General features: G+C 41.2%; 1 protein-coding gene across 3 annotated transcripts in view; it reads left to right on the top strand.

The window, feature by feature from the left end:
* The window catches only part of LOC122554200 (choline transporter-like protein 3), a 90,326-nt gene that overhangs the window by 14,373 nt on the left and 59,557 nt on the right, over nucleotides 1-16,396 (top strand). For all 3 annotated transcript variants that reach the window (XM_087990482.1, XM_087990484.1, XM_087990483.1), the window contains exons 3-6: nucleotides 5,687-5,829; nucleotides 9,534-9,670; nucleotides 13,012-13,105; nucleotides 15,217-15,386. In XM_087990482.1, the coding sequence (XP_087846608.1) occupies nucleotides 5,687-5,829; nucleotides 9,534-9,670; nucleotides 13,012-13,105; nucleotides 15,217-15,386 (544 nt within the window). The remainder of the gene's footprint in view (nucleotides 1-5,686; nucleotides 5,830-9,533; nucleotides 9,671-13,011; nucleotides 13,106-15,216; nucleotides 15,387-16,396) is intronic.

Genomic DNA, 16,396 nt, shown 5'->3' on the forward strand with positions numbered 1-16,396 from the left:
TCATCTATGCCGACCAGATATCCTAATTTAATCTAGTCCAATTTGCCAGCATTTGGCCCATATCCCTCTAAACCCTTCTTATTCATATATCCATCCAAATGCCTTTTAAATGTTGTAATTGTATCAGACTACACCACTTCCTCTGGCAGCTCATTCCATACACACACCATGCTCTGTGTGAAAACGTTGTCCCTTAAGTCCCTTTTAAATCTTTCCCCTCTCGCCTTAAACCTATGCCCTCTAGTTTTGGACCCTTCTATCCTGGGGAAAAGACCTTGTCTATTTACCCTATCCATGCACCTCATGATTTTATAAACCTCTTTATGATTCACCCCTCAGCCTCCAATGCTCTAGGGAAAATAGCCTCAGCTATTTAGCCTCTCTCTATAGCTCAAGTCCTCCAACCCTGGCAACATCCTTGTAAAGCTTTTCTGAACCCTTTCAAGTTTCACAACATTCTTCCGATAGCAGATAGACCACAACTAAATGCAATATTCCAAAACTGGCCTAAACAATATACTGACCAATAAAGGCAAGCATATCAAATGCCTTCTTCACTACCCTGTCTATCTGTGAGTTTACTTTCAATGAACTATGAGCCTGCACTCCAAGGTCTTTTTGTTCAGCAACACTCCCCAGGACCTTACCATTGAGTCCTGCCCTGATTTGCCTTTCCAAAGTGCAGCACCTCACATTTATCTAAATTAAACTCCATCTTCCACTCCTTGGTGCACCAGCCCATCTGATCAAGGTCCAATTGTATTCTGAGGTAACCTTCTTAGCTGTCCATTACACCTCCAATTTTGGTGTCATCTGCAAACTTACTAAGTTGATAAGTATTTTACTCTTCAGCATTATCTTGTTTACGGGGGGACTGACATCTCCTCACACAAAAGTGGGATAATTGGCTTTCAATTTATTTTATTAATGTCTTCAGTAGTAAAGGAGAAACTATTCTTTGCCATTCACCCTCAACATTTATTTTAGTGGGTGTAGTCAGGGATACCTGGGTAATTCCCCTGCTTATCCTTAAATCAGTGCAATGGGATCATCCATACTCTGTGATCCATTGACCTGTAAAGTGTCTTACCTATGAGTGTGATACGCAGGCATAGTACAATGATCTTAGTAACAGGGTGGAAGGATGTTTGCTGATATTTATTGTGTATTAGGTGGTTGAACTCTTACTTAGCATATGCTCCATAACCAAAGCTCAGCCGATAATGTATGTGTTACAATCCCTGTTGATGACAATGCTGGACATGTCAGATCACAGACTGAGACCTGACTTAGGGCATAATTCTTTTTTTGTTTACCATGGAATTGAACAAATTCACAAGAGGCTGCCAGTGTACTATTAACAGAAGAACAAAGAACGCAAACTGAATTGGTCATGAGATAGTTAAACATTGAGAGCATTTTAGTAGAGGTAGTGTTAGTACTTTCAGTGCTGGTAACATTGAGGTTGGTAGTTGAACAGCCATTTCTGTTAAGTGGTTACACCAGTCTTTTACCCGAGAGGCAGGACTGTATGTGCAACATATCTACTCACATTATAGGGAATCCTGCCTTTAATGTAAACTCAGTTGGAGTAAAGTCATAGAGATGGCATGGAAACAGGCCATTCAGTCCAACTCGTCCATGCCCAGCAGATTTCCAGTCCCATTTACCAGCCCTTGGCCCATATCCCTCTAAGCTCTTCCTATTGATATACCCATCCAGATGCCTTTTAAATGTTGTAATTGGACCAGCCTCTACCACTTTCTCTGGCAGCTCATTCCATACATGCACTGCCCTCTGCGTGAAAAAGTTGCCCTTTAGGTCCCTTTTAAATTTTTCCCCTCCCACCCTAAACCTATGCACTCTAATTCTGGACTCCCCCACCCTCGGGAAAATATCTTGTCTATTTATCCTATCCATGACCCTCATGATTTTATAAAACTCTATAAGGTCACCCCTCAGCCTCCGACACTCCAGGAAAAACAGCCCCAGCCTGTTCAGCTTCTCCCTAAAGCTCAAATCCTCTAACTCTGGCAACATCCTTGTAAATCTTTCTGAACTGTTTCAAGTTTTACAACATTCTTCCAAGAGGAGGGGGACCAGAATTGCAAACAATATTCCAAAGGTTTGCTCAATTTATCCAAGTATTTCCATGTGAATTTTGTCAAAGTTATATATGAACAATTGTCAAGCTCAGTGAAAGAGAAATGTGGTTTTCTGATCATTGAGAAATGTGATCATCAGAAGAGCTATGGGAGGGTATTGTCAAATAAAAGGATGATGGACCCAGTTTGTTGATGATGAGATCAAGCCAAGGGTTAAGGAATTGTCTGGAACCCTTAATGAATGTTCTTGTCGGGATATTGACTCAGTACAGCCTGTTTCATCTCAAAGTCAAGGACATATAAAGCTTTTGTTGTTCTTTGAAACTGGTTTGTGTTTCAAAACTATGTATTACCACATCCTAAATTTCAAACAAATTATACAAATGAAAGGAAAATGAATAAATCCAGTTTAACTGGGTTTACATTTTTGCGTTTGGAGTATTAACATTATTTATTACCAGAAATTCTTGAGAGAGAGAGAGGGAATTAATCTAATGGTTTCTGACCAAGCAAAGCAATCACTCTCAAACATTTGCCTTGTCAATTTTTATTCATTGTGGATATGATGAAACATTAATTAAGTAAGTTTAGTTCACATGCACTATTCACCATGTTAGGTAAGGACCCAAGAAATAACTAATTCCATAAAATTAAGGGACTATGTCACTGATATATTGAAAGATTTTTAAGGCTATTCCTGTATTTGCAGCCAGTCTGTTTGGTTTATTATATTATTACTGAACATTACAGTCCAGCATTACAATTGCAATCCCTGATTTCTACGAATAATTTGAAGAAAAGGAAAGCACCTTATAGTTAGAAGTTTTGCTAAAACTTCAAGATGTCTTATTGCTTTAAGTAATTATTTGCCACTAAGTTGCTGTGTTATTGCACTCAGATCGCTTATTATATTCTTAGAATATGACCTATACTTTATAAACTCAAACCATATCCTATGAGAAAGTCATTACCCTGAGGCTACTAAAAATGGAGCTAGTATCTAAAGGTAAATTACAACATTCAGCTTTGGATGATGCAGCCCTTGGGTCAATGACTTACCCACTTGAGCTCTTAGCATAGCTAGTATTCTTAAAGCTCTTTGGTTCCCGTTGTTAATTTTTTCCATCAGGTTACTCACGAAGGAATGGATGTGTGAGGTATCTGACTGTTTTCAGTATGCTGAGCTAATTAGGTACAGAGAGTCATTGTGGGGTACAATCAAGCCTGATCTAAATTTTCTTCTTCTTAATGGCCCTCCTCAAAAACATTATAAATACAAAACTGAAAAGTAGTATGACTGAAAATGAATCTGTGGTACGCCACGTATATCTTATCACTATGGGCTTGAACTGTCTACTCCATGTTCTGCTTATTATAAGGTCAACCACCCTTCCATACAGAATAAGAAACAAGCATAATTATCTCCAAAGACCAGGCACAGATTGCAGTCACCATTTACTGATGTATGGTTGAATTCACAATTAAACTAATTGGTTTCACATTCCAATGAGCTACCCAGGAAATCTTCTATTTTTAAAGGGGATCTGTTTTATTTCATTTTTGAAAAAAATCAAACAAGTGCGTGGAAAGTTAGTAAATTGCAATTTTTTGTGACTCTTTGTCCTTAAGCAAGTGCACAGCTCACTATCACAACTCATGGTTACGTAGAGTAGCTCATCTGTGGTGAACCTGAATGTTTTTGACATTAAAGTTCTCTGGTAGTTTAAAGTTGCCGCTTCTGGAAACATTCCTGTTATATTTCCCTTAATTCCACTTAAAGCTTAAAGACAACTACACCTTCAAACTGACTCTATATTTGTTTGATTCATTCATTCATTACAATATACATTCAACTAAGACTCTTTAGGGAGGTACAGTGACTCAGTGGTTAGCATTGAGGACCTGGGTTCAATTCCACCCTTGGGTGCATATCTGTGTGGAGTTCGCACGTTCTCCCCGTGTCTCTGTGGATTTCCTTTGGGTACTCCAGTTTCCTCCCACAGTGCAAAGGTGTGCAGGCTATGTGCACTGGCCATGGGAAACGCATGAGTAGAGGGCTGGGTGGGATGTTTTTCAGAGAATCAGTGTGGATTCAATTGGCTGAATGGCCTGCTTACATACTGTAGGGACTCTATTATTGTGAGGGCTAACTTTTTCATGCAGAGGGTGGTGCGTGTATGGACCGAGCTGCCAGCGGAGGTGATGAAGGTGGGTACAACTGTAGCATTTAAAAAGCATCTGGATGGTTACATGAATAGAAGGGGTTAGAGAATATGGGTCAATTGCTGTCATATGGGACTAGATTGGTTTAGGATATCTGGTTGACACGACAGAGTCGGATTGAAAGGTCTGTTTCCGTGCTGTTGACTCTATAATTGCATCTTTAACAATTTCCCCATTCAGTCATTGGCCTTGGGACAACTAAAGCAACATGGTGGATTGAAATACAGGGTGGTGAATGGTTGTGCATGGTACCTGTGGGCAATTTTACCATTCATCAGAAATGTAGGTGTACAAATATTATCATCTCCTGAAAATGAGGATGTACATTATATAATGTATTTCCCTCAATTTATTACACTATGTGTAAAAGATTGCTAAATGTCCCTAGAATCAAGCACTGCAAACAGCATTGTGTGTTATGAGGTCAGGAGAGGGTTTGTGCCCTTTGTATATTTCAATGTCTGCATTCCCAAAAACTATCAACCACAGAATTCCAGTGAAACTAGTACATTTTTCAGCTTTGTACGTTGACTCCCTCTTGTCTCAGGAAATAGGTCAAGGCACCGCAGTAAAATTCCAACACACACACATACACACACACCAATGCTTCTCTCTCTATCCTCACTTGCTACTGGAATTCCTCGGTTGTTTTGTCGACAACCACGCACCTTTGAATACTTGTTAAACTGTGTGGTATTGGAATCACGTTGCCGATGGTTCCCAGTGGTTAGGTGGGCTAATGCACTGCAGCTGAGCCAGAAGATGTGGTTTATTTATAAGTCTCGAGTCCCTTTGTGAAAAGTAAATGTAGTTTGAAGAATTTGACACTAAAAGGAGGAGCTTTTAATACTTATAGGAATTTGCAGAACTCATGAGTTATTTGCAGAGGTTGCCAATTCTTGGTTCACCACAGAAGGGTAGAAGCTACCTTGTCATCCAGACATTCTAACAGTAAGAGCAGGGAGGTCTGTCAGTCCTAGACAAGTCTTCCTCCTCAAAAACACCAGCAAAAATAAAGTGCTGCTCATTTATCTCAATTGTTGTTTGTGCGATTTTACAGTTTGGCTGTCATATTTATCTGCATAATTATGATTTAGAGTTCCAACTAATCCATTTGATTTTTAAATTCCTTTGTGTTGGGATCACTGGCATTATTGGCCAATCCATTGAGGGAGTGGGGGGATGTGGCGGTGGAGTTGGAGAAAGTAAGGCAGGGCGAGTTAATTTACAGAACTCTAATAAGAAGTGAGAAGGAAGGTATCGAATATTTTGGAACTTTATTTGGAGTCTGTTGAACAACAATGATGGTTTTTTTCTCATTACTGACAGTGGGCTGGTTGTTTTATCTCTCCACCCAGATATTTATAGCTGGCTATTCTGTGACAGTAGGTTCTGCAGAAAGACTCATCTTTGGGTACGACAGCTTTGGAAACATTTGTGGAAAGAAAAACTCTCCGATTAAAGGTGCTTCATTGTCGGGGCAAGACATGACCACCAGGAAGTGGGTACCTTTTAAATGATTTATCAGTGTACATATACTGTGTATGTATTGTATCAAATTACCTTTTCGAAATATTGCACTTTACAAGTCCACAAAATGGATGCGCTTTTCCTGCTGCGCTTTTCCAGCAACACATTTCCATCTCTGATCTCCAGCATCTGCAGACCTCACTTTCTCCACAAAATGGATGGTTGATTAAAGACAAACTGACCAAATGAGTAGCTCAAATTATTTTTAACCATTGGTGAAATTGGAGGGAACACATTAGCACCAATTCATGAAAAACTGGGAGATACCTTGCCAAGTTGTAAGCCAATCAAGCAAGGCTTCAAAGCTTTTGTTTTTGCCTGTTGTCACCTCCTATATGGCTTTTTAGTCAAATTAAGTGCTAGAAGTGTAATCAGCTAGATTCTACAGAATCATAAGACTCAAATTTTACTGAAGGTCTTGAGCACAAATTCAAGTCTACACCCCAGGGCAATACTGAGGGAGTGCTACACTGTCAAGGAGCGAAGACCCCATCTGCCAGGAGTTAATCCTTGGCAGCTTCGTCATTATTAAACACCACCATCACAAGAAATGGATTTCTGGTCATTATCACTTATCTGTATGTAGAAAGCCATCTATGTGCATGTTGGGTGTCATGTTTCCTACATTACAACACTTAGATAAACATTGTTGGTGTCCAGTAGTCACAAAAATGCAAAATAAATGCTAACTTTTCTTTTGTTTCCTAATTTTGTTTAGACACGCAAGATCAGTTCATAAATGACTAACTCTTTAATAATACAGTATCATGATAGATTTTTCACAGGTAATGATCATGGGAAGCCTATCTGTGCAGCAGTTGACAAGATCTAAGGTGCCTGAAAGTACCAGTTCTTGATCTGTGGGGACTTGAGATGTTAGGCCACAGGAACGCCTGTTTTGAAAAGGCTCTAGTACAACCCGATTCCTCCTATTACCGAAGTATTTGTCAGCACCCCTTGGGTCTGGTTGCTTCAAACGCGTGGGTTGCTTTCCTTGTTGCTGCACACCAGCTGTCTCTGTCGTCACCTTCATGTTCGCACACCCACTGGTCATTGTCATCCAAAGATGGCATTTCAATAGTCCTTCCAAGGACTTATCGGAGCATAATTCAACATAACCCCAGAACATAATAAAGACATCCCAAGTATTGTGGAAAATCAAAATGGAGTAAGGAACCTAAAATAATCGCTATCACTAATGAAAAAGTACTGGGAAACTAATGGGACTGAACATCGACAAGTCTCATGAATGTGCATCCTTGTACCTTAAAATAATTGGCTGCAATGAAGGTGGATCCATTGGATATAATCTTGCAGAATTCACTAGATATTTGGGAAACTATGAATACAATACCTTTTATTACAAAAGGGAGGCAAAAAGCAGGAAACTATAAGCCAAGTAAGCCTGAAGTCCATCATTGGGAAAATGCTAGAATTTATTATGAAGGAAATAGAAAATCATAATAAAGTCAAGTAGCCATCATGGAAGAGAAATAGTGTCTGACCATGGAATGAAGTTAATTGAGGGGATGTAACCAGCATGGAGGATAAAGAAGATGTAGTGTGTGATAACCCCCAGAAAGTCCATGGAGAATCACTATTTGATCTCTCTCTGTGGAGCTTGTTGATATGAGTTCTCTTGGTAACAGGCAATGGCCGGTCCAATTGGAACTCATCACCTGAACCCTTGTGGGTGGCACGGTGGCACAGTGGTTAGAACTGCTGCCTCACAGCGCCAGAGACCCAGGTTCAATTCCTGCCTCAGGCAACTGTCTGTGTGGAGTTTGCACATTCTCCCTGTGTCTGCGTGGGTTTCCTCCGGGTGCTCTGGTTTCCTCCCACAGTCCAAAGATGTGCAGGTTAGGTGAATTGGCCATGCTAAATTGCCCATAGTGTTAGGTGAAGGGGTGAGTGTAGGGGAATGGGTCTGGGTGGGTTGCTCTTCAGAGGTTCGGTGTGGACTTGTTGGGCCGAAGAGCCTGTTTCCACACTGTAAGTTATCTAGTATAAAGCAGATCCAGGGATAAGTGATGTTCTTTTCCAAAGAGGCTTCCTGAGTTATTACATCGTGTATTTGGAGTTCAAAGGTTATTTGATAAAGTTCCACATAAAAGATTGTTATACAAGAGAAGACCATTTGGTTTCAGGGAGTTGTATTAGCATGATCGAGGATTGGCTAATTTACAGGAAATAGGGTGAACTACATCATTTTCACTTTGCTAATCTGTAACTGCGGAGTCACTGGGAGCAGTGCTGGGCCCTCAAATATTTGCAGTCTACATTACTCACTTGTTGAAGGAACTGCATGAGTGTATTATAGCCAAATTTAGTGATGAGATGAAGATAGGTAGGAAAGCAAGTTCTGAGGAGAACACAAAAGCTCTGCAAAGGGATATAGGTAGGCGCATGAGTTGACAAAAATGTAGCATGTGGGAAAATATGAGGGTTGCCAACTTTGGCAGGAAAATCACATGACATGGTCTTGCTGACTGTTCTTGAATAAAAGTTAATGTTTCTCTGACCTCAGCTGACACAGTTAATGTTCTTTAGCAGCACAATGAGACCAAGAAGAATTAGTCTGCAATGTGGATGCAGGGGTTTACATGTGAAATGCCACTAGATGACCAGCCACTCTATTTCACTGGCTCTGATTAGTAAAACCTGTCCCCTGCCTCAGTAGAATGGGTTAGAGAAGGAACTCAATGTGTAATGTGTCCCTGAATGGGAGATAATCTGCCACTTCCTGCTGTTGACAGATAAAGTAACTTTGCTCCCCCCCCCCCAATTACTGTCTTGTGCCTTCAGTTAGATTTCCCAGTACACAAGTTACCATCATGTAGAACAATCCACTGGCTGAATATTTTAATTCTGACGGTCCACAATAGTTGAACAGATGAAAGGTAAAATGTTTTGTGTTGGAACTAAATTTCCTCTAGTGTGGAAAACGTCAAATCTCATGTGACCTCAGAAGCTAAGCAGATTTGGACCTGGTGAATATTTGACTGAGAGGTTGCTGGGAATATCTGGCGCAGTGGGTCACATTCTTCCCTGTGAGAGTGACTAGGACCAGAGGGTAAGGGAGTACCCAATTAGGACAGACATGAGAAAAAAATTCTTTTCTCAGAGGCTGGTGAATCTGTGGAATTTTTAACCGGAAGCTGCGACATTATTCAAGACTGAGGTAGGTTTGTAATCAATGAGGAAATTGAGGATTATGGCACAGGGTCAGAAACATGGATTTGGAATTATCAGATCAGCCACGTCATTCTTCATTGGCTCACATCTGCTCTACCATCCTCTAACAGTAACCATGAGGAGCTTGCACCTGCATTCAGTGTGAGAGTGAGTTGAACCTTCCAGAGTCAATTTATTGCTCTGCAGTTCCTCCAAGCTGTGCTCACAGAAATTCTGACCTTCAGAAGCCACATTGTTTAAGCCAGTGGAAAGGAAATCTCTCTGTACATTTGTATGAACATCTGTCCAGTGTGTGACATGTTGAGTGTTACCACAGCCAGCGAGCATATCTTTGTGTCCATTGAACTGATGGTAGGATTCGACCAAACATGTGTGGACATGGTCATTCACTAACGAGAAACTACTTCTGCGCTTGACCTAGATTTTATTTTAAAAATTGCTTTTTTTTTAATGCTAACAAGATGTTTTGTTTCCATATAGGCACGTATTTTTTCTCAACACCTGCAATTTGGACATTAAGAATCATAAAATAAATTCATTGTCTATTTGTATATCTCGATGTCCTCAAGAGCAGCTGAATGATCTAGAAGAGCTGAAACATTTTGCTCAGTACAATGGTAAGCACAGTTACATAGAATTACACAGGAACGTAGACCTATCATTCCCCTGATCCCATGGACCTCTTCCCACTCATTAATATCACCTCTGCTTGAAGAGAAAATGAGGTCTGCAGATGCTGGAGATCAGAGATGGAAATGTGTTGCTGGAGAAGCGCAGCAGGTCAGGCAGCATCCTGTTCCCTAGATGCTGCCTGACCTGCTGCGCTTCTCCAGCAACACATTTCCATCTCTATCACCTCTGCTTATCAACTCTGTCAATCTAACCTTCCTCCCTTATGTACTTATCTGGATGTCCCTAAAATCTATCAATGGTGTTTGCCCCAACCTCCCCCTCTGCTAGTTAGCTTAATATAATTGTCAGTCTTTGAGTCAAATTCTGTCAGGATTACGATGCGTTTGTCTGTAGTTTGGAAAACAGAGCCGTCAAAGGACAACAGAAAATATTTTCAAAATATATTTGTTCTTAACGTTAGCTCATTGGAAGGCTGCTTGTATTGATCCAGCAATCTAACTTAAACAGCTTTCATAAAGATGTTGTGGTGAGTGTCATTCACCTCACAATGTTAATTAGTTCATGCTATGTGTAGTAGCTGTTTCAGTTCTAATATAATGCTATCAATTTATAAAACTGAAAGGCGAACCAGTCCTGAATCTCCTTGAACGTCCTGCAGCATTAAAACTATTTAGACATTTTGGTCTAAATGACTGGTGAATTATTCTCTACTAAGATTTCACAGTTTGACACCTCATCACTAAGCACCTTGGAGTACAGTTTTACTGTTAGCATCATCCATGTACTTCTTTATTATTCATTCTCTAAACCTAGGCATCACTGGTGAGGCTGGGTTTTTATTGCTCACCTTTTGTTTCCACTAGGAAAGTGGTAGTGGACTCTTTAATTGAGCCACATTACAGCCAGAGTTGAGGAAATACTTAGGTGATACGTTTGTTGTGTGGCTTTATGCAACATTCCTGAATTTAGGTTCAAGACAGTCTGGTCAAGGAAAAGGAACGGTCAAGTATTTAGGTTTGAGTGTCTTTATAACCCTCTTGATACATATTATGAATAAGTATTTCAGTACATGGTATTCAGAGATATAATAGGCTCTAATTTGTTCTGAGGAAGGGTCGCGGGACCTGAAACGTTAATTTTGACTTCTCTGCACAGATGCTGCCAGACCTGCTGAGCTTTTCCAGCAATTTCTATTTTTGTTTCTAATCTTACTGTTACATTTTTGAAAGGCAATCCCAAAAATTCTCCTGCCTAAAGATACTTGCTGTACTCCACAGGTTTCTCTGCACATGTTCCTAACATTCACGGGTTAGATTTCAGGCTTGTTCCTAGCTTTACATTCGTTTTTCTCTTTCTCTTAACTCCATTCTGTACTAGGAACAACTCCATAATGTCTAGGGTCCTATAGCCTTTGCACAACAATAGTCAGAGGTAAAGCAGTAACAAGATACAGACCTGATCCTTCTGAAGAGAGTGAAGTTAGCTCATGAATTGTGATGTTTACCAAGTGATGCCACTTAAAAGTGGGGACGTACATGTTTTATACTTTGTATTCACTACATTGATGCTGTCTTGTCCAGCAGCAATGTTCTGTAGTCATGGTAACTCATAAGTGACCTTTAACCAACATGGGTCCAGGTTGTTCTTCTTGTAAAGCCCTGTTCAATCAGAACAGTGAGACATAAAATTGTAGCAAATGTTTCAAATGAAAATCAAATCACAATAGAACAGTGCCACATCTTGGTGAACATTTGGGAATCGCAGTAATTGCTGCTAATAATAATTGTACTCGTTTTGTATTCTTAATTTATTGAATCAAAAGAAAAGTAGATTTTGTTTATCAAATCAACAGTCGATTTGAATTTGAAGAGCATTAAGATTTCAATGAGGAAAAGAGATTTCAAACAGATCTTACCAGATTCAGCCCATTTCAGCGGAAACATTTATTCAGCCAGAGAGTGGTGGGCCTGTGGAATTCATTGCCGCAGAGTGCAGTGGAGGTCGGGACGTTAAATGTTTTCAAGGCAGAGATTGATAAATTCTTGATGTCACAAGGAATTAAGGGCTACGGGGAGAATGTGGGTAAGTGGAGTTGAAATGCCCATCAGCCATGATTGAATGGCGGAGTGGACTCGATGGGCCGAATGGCCTTACTTCCACTCCTATGTCTTATGGTCTTATTTTGTTTTCTATATAACGTCTGTCTCAATATGACAATTAATGAGTGAGTGAGACATAGAAATGGAATGAAAACTTAAAAAGGCCCCCATCTGTGCAATGTTGTGGCTACATGATGCTTCGCAGCAGACAAGAGCCTGTGTGGGCTGAATGGCCTTCTTCAATGTTTGAATGACTCTGACGATCAGTGTCCTTCCAGACCCCCATCAAAACTAAATCTGATACCAGTGATCTATATTTAAGGTGTTCACTTTTTGCACAGTATTGAAGATAAATCTAATCATACTTATTCCTCCTATCACTTTAAAGTGGGTGCTTTCAAGCTGTTTAAGAAATTGGTTGGAACGGCTTGTGATTCATACAGGAATCCTGCAATAAGTAACTCACCTCCTAATTTCCCAAAGCCTGTCTACCATCTGCAGAACATAAGTCTGAAGGCTGATGGAATGCTCCCCACTTGCCTGGATGGGCAACAACACTCGATGCTTGACACCATCCAGAACAAAGCAGCTGCTTAAATGACATGAAATCCACAAACATCCACTGCAGTGTGTACCATCAACAAGGTGCTCTGCAGATAGTCACCTAGGCTCTGTAGCACATACCAAACCCATGACCACCACAATCTAAAAGTATGAGGGAACAGATACATGGGAACACCATGATCTTCAAGTTCCTGTCGGGGCCACTCACCATCCTGACTTGGAAATATATCGTACTTCCTGAGTGTCAAAATCCTGCACTCGCTCCCTAACAGCACTGTGAGGCTGCCTACAGTGGTTCAAGAAAGCAGCTCACCACATCCTTCTCAAGGGCAACTAGGAACGGGCAATTAATTCGATGGCCACCTGTCCTGAAGGAAGATAAAAGTGCATGTATGTATATTTAATATAAATGTGCACATCTGTTTGGTGGTATGGAGGATTCTGAAGGTATGTTAATTTCCAGTGTAATCTGTGATTCATTGTGCAATAACACGAGAAGAATTGAGCAGCACAGCTCTGTCAAAGGCATGTGCAGACAAGAAAAATTGCAACACGGTTGCCTTTTTGTAATCGAACAACTAAATACTGCTCCTTGAACTGAGTTTCTGATCCCAATCTTTGAAGTCAGGTCTGATTAAACTGATGTTTGTTCTGCTGTTTAGGTTCCTATTTGTGTGTGTACAGTTTAAACATTTCCGACTACACCAAACCTTCAAAAGCAGCTCACCTCTGTCCCCAGTTACCAGTCCCTCCAAGGTGAGATTATTCATCATTTATAGTTCATAATCATGGTTTGTTTACAGTTCAAAAAAACACATCCAGCCTAGACAAGTTAAAGCCATAAATTTAGTTGTACCTCAGTATGTTCCTCCATGATTATATCTTTTTGAATTTATTTGACTTTATACATCTGTAATAATGAGTTATTGACAGTCAATTGTCAATTAGCAGGGAAATGTTCTCAATGATCATTTGTACAGGGGAACTGCAGTTGTGTCACTCCATTGACACCCTGCTAAATAAATACAGCAAAAAGTTGAACAGTGTTATTTATTTTGGCATTTTCCAGGAATTATAATTCACTGCACATTCATTAGAATCGTATCTTCTGAGACAGAAATCTACAAGTATGAAGTCATTTGAAATATGTTGTTATCAACCAAGTTTGGGTTGATTCTTAAACAAAAATACAATAGATTTGTAATGGAAATAAACGGTATTGGCCTTCGATATCGGTTCAGTGGGTAGCTCACTCATCTCTGAGCCCGAAGTTGCCATGCACATCTTACTACAGAAAATTAAGCACATAATTCAGGCTGACACTTCAGTGCGGTGCTGAGGGAGTTCTGCACAGTCTGAGGGTGTCATCTTTGAAACTTGATATTAGACTGTGCTCCTGCTAATCCTCTCGGGAATGTAAAGGACGCCATAACACAACTGTCCTGATAAATAGTTATCCTGCAACCAACACGATGAGATAGATTCTCTGGTCACTTAGCTCACTCATGCTTGCGGAACTTAATGTGCTCATTAGGCAATTTCCCACAAGGAGAAAGTGAGGTCTGCAGATGCTGGAGATCAAAGTTGAAACTTTATTGCTGGAACAGCACAGCAGGTCAGGCAGCATCCAGGGAACAGGAGATTCGACGTTTCGGGCACAGGCCCTTCTTCAGGAAACAACTACTGCTGAGACACATTGAGACATGATGAGAGACGCCATATTAAGGCAAATTTATCAAATTTATTACTAGGATGCTAGTCTTTATTAGCTGAAGCGTAGAGTTTAAGGGCAAGGGGTGTTATGCTGGAACTGTATAAGGTGTGGGTTATTCCTCAACTTGAGTATTGTGTGTAATTCTTGAATGCACATTATCGGAGAGATGTGATTACAGTGGAGAGAGTGCATAGCAGATTTACCAGGATGTTGCCAGGGCTGGAGACTGTAAGTTATGAAGAGAAATTAGATAGATGGGGTTGTTTTCCTTGGAGCACAGGAAACTGAGTTGGTGGGGGGTGTGGGGTGGGTGCAGAGAGATGGGGGAGTGGGGGTGGGACTGGGGAGGGTGCGGGGTAGGTGTAGGAGGTGGGTGCAGGGGTAGTTGCAGGGGATGGGTGTGGAGGTGAGTGCGGGGGGGGTTGTGGGAGGTGGGCTTGGGGTGGGTGTGGGAAGTGGACCTGGGGTGATTGTGGGGCTTGGACTGGGGTGGTGCAGGGGCTGGTGGCTGTGGTGGTGAGTGCAGAGGATGAGTGCAGGGATGGGTGGAGGGCCTGGATGCAGGGGGTGAGTGCGGGGCTGGGTGCAGGGGGTGGGGGTTGGGCTGGGGTGGGTGCAGGTAGGTGGGGCTGGGGTGGGTGCAGAGGGGTGGGGCTGGGATGGGTGTGGGGTTGGGGATTGGGGTGGGTGCAGGGCAGGGTGTCAGGTGATGGGAGTTTGGAGGTCGGATGTGATTGAAATGTATAAAATTTTGGAGGGCATAGATAGAGTAGAGACTGGAAAGTATTTTATCCCATGGTGGAAGGATTAATAACCAGGACATAGGTTTAAGGTCAGGGGCAGGAGGTTTAGAGGGGATGTGAGGAAACATTTTTCTTCCCCCAGAGGATAGGTGGGAAGCTGGACCCGCTGCATGTGAGGGTGGTACAAGCAGAAACCCTCAACATTTGAGAGGGATTTATATGTGCACTTGTGATACCAAGACACACAGGACTATGAGCCAAGTGCTAGAAAATGGTATTAGAATAGTTAGGGGGTTATTTTTGACTGGCACAGACTCGATGGGCTGAAGGGCCATTTTCTGACCAACATCCCTTGATGCATTTATCCTTTCTTTATGTTATTTACAAAGTAACTGTTATTTCTCTTTCAGCAAGTCATTCCCACTCTTCAATCGCTGTGTTCCTCAGAGCTCTGCCTGTTACTCTCATTTTCTCACTGTCCTTATTAACGTGGTCAAGGAAAGTGATTTTTTCCAACGCATCATTGGTGGCGTTATGGCGAACAAAGAATACATCGTGGGACTCTGCATTTTCGCCGTAGGTAATGGTTGTCACCTACTAAGGACTGAAAAAATATAGAAGTACTTAGAGTCATAGAGATATACAGCACGGAAACAGGCCCTTCAGTTCAACTCATCCGTGCCAACTGGATATCTAAACATAACCTAAATACATTTTCCAGCACTTGGCCCTTATTCCTCTAAGACCTTCCTATTTATATAATCATCCAGGTGCCTTTTAAATGCTGTAATTGTACTAGCTTCCACCACTTCCTCTGGCAGCTCATTCCATACACGCACCACTCTTTACATGAAGACATTGCCCCTTAGGTCCCTTTTATATCTTTCCCCTCTCACCCTAAGCCGAAGTCCTTTAGTTCTGAACTTGCCCACCCCAGGGACCTTGTCTATTTATCCTATCCATGCCCCTCATGATTTTATAAACCTCTATAAGGTCACCCCTCAACCTCCAATGCTCCAGGGAAAACAGCCCCAGCCTATTCAGCCTCTCCTTGTAGCTCAAATCCTCCAAACCTGGCAACATCCTTGTAAATATTTTCTGAACTCTTTGTAGAAGATTATAAATTTATAAATAAATATGAATTTATAGAAGATTATCCTTTGTCTGTTTAGGAAATGGAAACATGTAGAGAGTAGGGAAAGCTGTGTTAACTATATCCTGTGCATAGTGACCAGTCAACAATTGAGACAGAAATGTACCATATAGGTTCTGTTGAGTCATGTTACATTCTAATGATCTGCCCAATGAGAAGCCAAAGAAATGTTTGAAACAGCAAAAGTTATTGGATAAAACTGTTTAAAAAAAAAAGTGTTGAAACTTCATTGAAAGTGTTGAAGTGTTCATTAAAAGATTGTTTGTGAAGGTCCTGCTGTATTGGGCAGCATGGTGGGCTTCAGATCAGATTGATGTGGTGTGTTGCAGCTCTTGCTTTACAATTCCAAGGCACGGTGGCTCAGTGGTTAGCACTGCTGACCTCACAGCACCAGGGTCCCAGGTTTAATTCCAGCCTTAGGCCGACGGTCTGTGTGG

The sequence above is a fragment of the Chiloscyllium plagiosum genome, unplaced genomic scaffold (assembly GCF_037043375.1).
Source record: "Chiloscyllium plagiosum isolate Xiang-an unplaced genomic scaffold, Cpla_swu_hap1 HiC_scaffold_9, whole genome shotgun sequence".
NCBI lineage: Eukaryota > Metazoa > Chordata > Chondrichthyes > Orectolobiformes > Hemiscylliidae > Chiloscyllium > Chiloscyllium plagiosum.